The 6316-nt window shown below is 42.4% G+C and overlaps 1 protein-coding gene across 1 annotated transcript in view; it reads left to right on the plus strand.

The window, feature by feature from the left end:
- Nucleotides 1-1240: 1240 nt before the first annotated feature.
- SNAP47 (synaptosome associated protein 47) overlaps nt 1241-6316 on the plus strand; it is a 25445-nt gene continuing 20369 nt past the window's right edge. The window contains exon 1 of the mRNA XM_009640099.2: nt 1241-1792. Within this exon, the coding sequence (XP_009638394.1) occupies nt 1296-1792 (497 nt within the window). The 5' untranslated portion in view covers nt 1241-1295. The remainder of the gene's footprint in view (nt 1793-6316) is intronic.

Here is a 6316-nt window from a genome sequence, read left to right on the forward strand (position 1 = left end):
AGTTGGTTCTGCTGGCTCTTTTTAAGCCTCTGCCGGTTCTGCTCCTGCTTGCTCTGCTGTTGTATCTGCGGAGTTGCTCTACGTACCAGGCCAGCAGCACCCCTTCCGATACCACTGTGGCATCTTTCTTCTCTTAACTTCCACTTGGGTCAGTCTGGGGTTCCCAGCAGCACTGCTAAGTTGTTTTCAGTTCTTCCCAGGCTCCTATTTCCAAACACCTTTGATAGTAGCTGAGAAATAACGAATATTTCACAGAAGACATACTACAGATTTGGGTGGGGTTCTTTTGGCTGTGTTGTTCTACCAGAAGTTCGAGAGTTTTGTAAGGCAAGTATTTCTGCAAGTCTCTCCTGAGACCAAGGCTGGTGGTCTGAGATAGTTGTGATTTCTGAAGAGTATTTATCCATTTCTGGCTGGGTGTTTCAGCTCTTTAATGATTGTGAGGTCCAGCCAGTGGTGGATGTGGTTTCAGCTGCACTGCTGAATATGTTGGATAGATGTTCTAGGTGTGTTTGCACTATATCTGGGTGTTGATAGCTCAGAGCAAAAGGGGAAGGACCAGCTATTTATTGTGGTTGTTGTAGATACATATTTACAAGCTTGCATTTTGATATACTCTGAATTTTCTTCAGTATCTGTTGGTCTATGGGAAGTTGCTTATGATGATGGGTGGTGAATGGAAAACTTTTCACATGATCACGTTTCAGTAAAAGGGGGTACGTGAAAGTTATTAAAAGATTTTCATGGTTCTGTTCTTTGTAGGTTTACCTCCACCCAAAACCATGAACGTATGCATGTGAACATATAGACTTATTATAAAGCGCCTCCCCTGCCCAAACCACTTAGAGCACAGCAGGTATTAAATATCCAGGACATTAATGCAATAGTATTTTGAAGTTTGTGCTGTCATAAATCACGTGCTGAAACATGGTGAGAACATTATAAAAAGGGGAGGCAACGTTCTTATGGAGTGGGCAATAATTTTGACAGTCCTGTTCAGAAAGGGTGAGGGAAATGTTCAGATAGTTAGAAATGGTTGCCAAATTTTGTAACCCATCTGCAGCTATTTCCAAATCTGTCTTGGGTACACACCTGAAAGGTTACAGTGAAAGTACGTGAAGCCAGCTGTGGATGGGATTAATTATTTATGAGTGTGTTTTAATGTCAGCTTTTATAGATTGCTAAGGATTCTTTTTTTTTTATTATTTTTTTTTTTTTATTTCTCTTTTATTCTAGTTTCTCCTTCTGGTTTTGAGAGCATTGCTCTTGTGGAAGAGGATCTGAACGGCGAGCTGATGAACGAAGACATACGTATCCATACCTGGCCTTGTTCTTACTACTTGGACACCAGCAAACAATGGGTCTCTGGCAGACTCTCGCTGACTCCTGTTGCGATCAAATTTACAGCTGACAAGACTGGGGAACTTCTGGTCAACTTCCATCTTTCTAGTATCAGCGAGATCAAGAAGGAATCTTCAAATTTAATCTTCAGCTCCCTTACCATCTTAGAGAGGAACACCAAGCATTGGTTCAGTTCTCTGCAACCCAACAGAAATGTGGTGTTCAACATCCTTGAGCACTTCTGGAGGGAGCAGCTGCTGTCAAGCCAAGGTGCTGGAGCAGAAGCAGCAGCTTTGCAGTCAACAAAGGGAAAAGAACTGACCGGGTTATTGATGGGATCACAGAAACGACTGGAGGACACAGCAAAAGTGCTGCATTACCAGGGCGAGCAGTTTGATAACATCATGAGAGGACTCAACAAGATTGAAGGGGATATGGATGTAGCAGACAGGTACGGTGCTGTAGCATCCCCTGAGCTAAGCAGTGGTTGTGGGACTGTATCGTTGATGCCTGAAATTTATGGGGCTGATCCACAGAGGTCTTTAGGAAACTAAACTGTTGACTTTCACTGAAAGTTTAAGCCTGTGATAGTCTTTTGTGGATCTAGTTATTGTTAGAAGATGTTTTTGTGTTTCTGTCCTCCCTTCTGTGTGACATTTTTTCACTGTGGTGAAGAAGTTTGTATACATATACCTGTCCTCTCTCCTTCAAATAACTTTTCAAGCCCTTATGAGTTTCAGCTACAACTGACAGAAATGGTAGAGATCTCTAAAATATTAACAACCTGTAAGTTTTGAAAGAATAGGCAACCAGTTAGGAGAAGGAGATGCAAATTTATGTCCCCACTGAAGGGCAGGGTGTAGCAGTCACGTTTGTATTAGATGTTCTGGAATATGCATAAATGAAAAATGCTGGAAGTTGAGTTAATTTTGCCAGTCCTGGACCAGCCTGTTTTGCTGTGCTACAGCAAACATAACCACAGTTCAGCTTTTCTGGTTCTTTTCAAAGGAAATGTTGAATATGGCAGATGGGCTGCTGGGCTGGAGACCGTTTCATAGAGTTGTCAGGAGACAGCTGCAAAGTAATCTTTATTTTAAGTGGATTGAACTCCTTTCTCTGTGCGTGAAAGTTGTCTCTTGAGGCTGCTTTTTGCATACAACACGTGTGTAGTTAAGGGCTTTATAGTTGCCCTTTCCTTCACAAGAACGTACTTCCCAGCTACACGTAGCAGCGAGGACTGGGTCTGTGGTGTGGATGGAGTCAGGGAAATGGCTGTAGAAAAAGGGCTTCTGTATTTGTGTTGTAAAATTGCACTGCTTTTAAACTGACATGGAATAATCCCTGCCTTTAGGTCTAGGTGGGATAAATACATTTTGAGGAAAAAATGAGCAGCGTTGAGCAACACTGAACTGCTGAGCTTTGTCTGCAGAGTGTGGTGGTGCAAGAACCGGAGACGCTATGAGACTGTTTGTGGTAATCTCAATCGGGCACTTAAGCCTGTGTATATTAAAAAATTAGCCACCAAGTGCTGCCTTTAGACAGCTGAAATAAGAGATTTGGAGCACATTTGAGATGTTGCTTAACTTCAGCTGTTGCAGAGCTCAGTGTGAATAGTGCATGGTTGGTGTCTTAATCAGAACATTATGACTTTACTATTTAATGATTATTTTATGCTATTTTGTGTGCTGCAAGTTGGATTCGATAGCAGTCCAAAATAGGCAGTAAGGTTAAGCGCAGTATTGTAATGTTTGAAGATAAATAGCTATGAGTGTCTTTGTGGAAGCTCTGACACCTGCATGATGAAACAAACACAACAAAGTTCAAACTGGTTGGTTTTGGAAGAAGCATCTGTTTTTAGACGGATATCATGTCTAAAAGAAAGTGGTGATTTCACAATGAATCTGGTGATATTCTCCATACCCTTTAATGAAAAGCCAAGATAACTGAAAGCTTCAGCAATAGCTTTTAAAGTTCTCTAGCAATAAACAATGAGTAGGAAAATAAATACCTGCTCATTGTTTTTGGAAGAGGGTTTTGTTTTGGGTTCAGTTGCACTGGGGAGGTCTTATTTGTCCTCATGAATCTGAAGAGCTAGATGCTTTGATTTAAAAAAGGGAAAAATAAAGGAAGGCATTGACCAAATGTTAGCTGAGATTCCATTTTATCTACAATACTAAAAGAATTTGGCCAGCTTGCTCGCAGGCTAAAATGCAGCCCAGAAGCCGTTAGCGAAACTGTGTTTTAATTGCGCTTTGCTTTTTGAGATGTTCTAATACTTCGTTTTCTAGCATAGTTTGTGTGTGTGTGCACGTTTTTTCATATAAATCTGCTTTCCCCCCCCTTCCTCCCAAAGTCTTCTCTTAAACTGATGACATCCTCCGTGTCCTTAACCTAGGTAGAAAATGGGGAAACCCAAAGTCTTCTCTTAAACTGATGACATCCTTCTCCGTGTCCTTAACCTAGGTAGAAAATGGGGAAGGCCGTGACTGAAGCTCATTCGATAGTTATATATTGGGTAATTCAGACTTTTAACATAGATAAATAAGGGCCATTAAGGCTCTTGGACTCTTTGCTTTCTTTAGAAACTTGAGAAATAATTTCGTGGATAATATCATACAGGACTATTTTGCACGCGGAGCGGATTTTGCGCAGAAGGCAACTTTGGTAACAAACTCTTAATGTCTGCTAATTCAAGGTTAAATGAACGACGCCGGTTTGGTGGTGTCTTTCATAAAAAGAACCAGGCCCCTTTATCTACTTTCTTATGTTTAAAATGTTGATTAACTTCATCTTGCCTGTACGTATGGGCTTTTTTTGGATTATTAATTCTGTTCTTGTGTATGCCTGGGTATATACAGCTGCTTTCAGTGGCCCTGCGTGCAGATAAGCAGAGCTGAGTCTGATGTTCAAAGACCAAAAATAAACAGAAAGCCAGATTTACTGGTTCCTTTTTAATATATTACTGTTAGAGGACAAAGTACTCTGGTTCCAAATTTTCACTTGTATATAAGGTCCAGTCATATAGTTTGTTGATACAGAGGGTTGACTACTCTGTGGAAAACCAGAGAAATTGGCTGGAGCCTTTGTTAGGGCTGTGCAGCAGAAAAACCTTGATTGTAAATCAGACATCGCATGGCCAGGATGTCAGTCCCTGGGGAGACAGGGGAGGAGACGGGCGAAGGGATAAAGTGATAAAAATGAAGTCTCAAAGCTATCCAGAATAAGTTACCACAGTGTAAACGGGAGGTTTAGACTTGTCACGTTGCAGCTGGTTTTCTGTGAACGCACATGCTTTTCTCACGGTGAATGTGGTGAGGCGAACCCGTATTGCGGGGAGGAATTTAATGCCTTTTCATCAGTTAAGACACAGGCATAAGCTGCCGTTGCCCTGAAGTACCTTGTTGTAACTCTTCCGTACGCCAAGAGGGCAGAAAATGTGCTTTGCGATCTGGAGAAATGAGATCGGGTCATTTGTTTCTGTTCCCTTACAGCAGGTAGGTTAGAGCATGGCTTTTAATTTGGAAGGTGGTGTGTGCTAGCAGAGCCTAGGGCTTTTTCAGTCGTTCACTGTGGTGAACTTCACTTGAACCTCATAGTTTCAGAATTCAGCCCTAAATCTATGATACTGTGCCATTTCCAATTCTGTTATTACAGAACCCTTTGGTCTTCCCTTTCCCCCGCCCCCTTTTTTTAAGGAGTGTCACAGCATTTTCAGAGGGCAGCAGAGAGCTCCAGACCCATTACTCATGTTGCCTGCTATCTACATAAATATCTGATGTTCGTGCTTTAGTTGGGAGTAGATTCTTGGAACAATTCATTCTGCCTCTGCTCTCCATGAATTCAGTGGTTGACTCCCAATATGACTTCTGCTTTTCCTAGCAGATGAATTTCTTTAAGTAGGTCTGTTTTGAAGCTGGTGCAGGACTTTGATGGCTGGTAAACAAAGCGTGTTCATTTAGAGCTTCCTCTTTCAGATTGGACTTTGTCTGCAGCCAAATTAAACAGGATTTTAAATTTGCAAAGGCTTCTGTAGGCACACTCTGATTCTCTCATGGAAAATAAATCGTTACAAAAAGTATCTTGAGAGCAGCACTGCTGTGATGCCTATTTTATCAGGCAAGTAAACTTAAAAGCAAATTAAATCAAGCTGGCTCTCCAAAATAGCAGTGAAGCAGTAGTACTTTGTATTTTGGTCAGATAAGGCTCGCATCTCTAGGATTTAAATCAGTAAATAGTCTTTTGTAGCATCAGTAAGATGACAGCGTTTCATTGAAGATTTTATTACGTGTGGTCTGGCTTCATTAGAAGCATCTACTACAACTCCTTTGCCAGTGGCACATGCCTAATCACCAGATAGTCTATAAGGTATTTATGGGCTGGGGGTATGAGTCTGATCCGGGTTGAACTTCCTTGGAGCTTTTGTTCCTTGGTTGGTTGGTTTAAACGTAACCTCTTCCCTCCTGCGAGTTAATTGAGAATCCATTTGTGCCCCTGGAGACGGCTTTCCTCTTCTGTCCAGTGACTGATGGGTGGGCTCAATCTCTGTTGAAAGCATCCAGATCAGGCTAATTGCCAGCAAGTTGGTTTGGTTTGTGGGATGCTTCCAGCCAGCTCACTGCTGTTTTCCAGTGGGGACTGGGTAGGATTGAGAGGACGGAAGCAGTCTGTTTGCAGTGGTGTCCAACGACAGGACTAGGGGCAATGGATGCAAACTGAAACACGAGAGGTTTCAGTTGAATATGAGGAAGAACTTCTTCCCTCTGAGGGTGGCAGAGCACTGGAACAGGCTGCCCAGGGAGGTTGTGGAGTCTCCTTCTCTGGAGATATTCAAAGCCCGCCTGGATGAAGTCCTGTGTAGCATGCTCTAGGTGAGCCTGCTTCAGCAGGGGGGTTGGACTAGATGATCTCCTGAGGTCCCTTCCAACCCTTACGATTCTGTGTGATTCTGTGTGATTCTGAGCAGTGGATGCATCCA

The sequence above is a fragment of the Egretta garzetta genome, unplaced genomic scaffold (assembly GCF_000687185.1).
Source record: "Egretta garzetta isolate BGI_Z169 unplaced genomic scaffold, ASM68718v1 scaffold275, whole genome shotgun sequence".
NCBI lineage: Eukaryota > Metazoa > Chordata > Aves > Pelecaniformes > Ardeidae > Egretta > Egretta garzetta.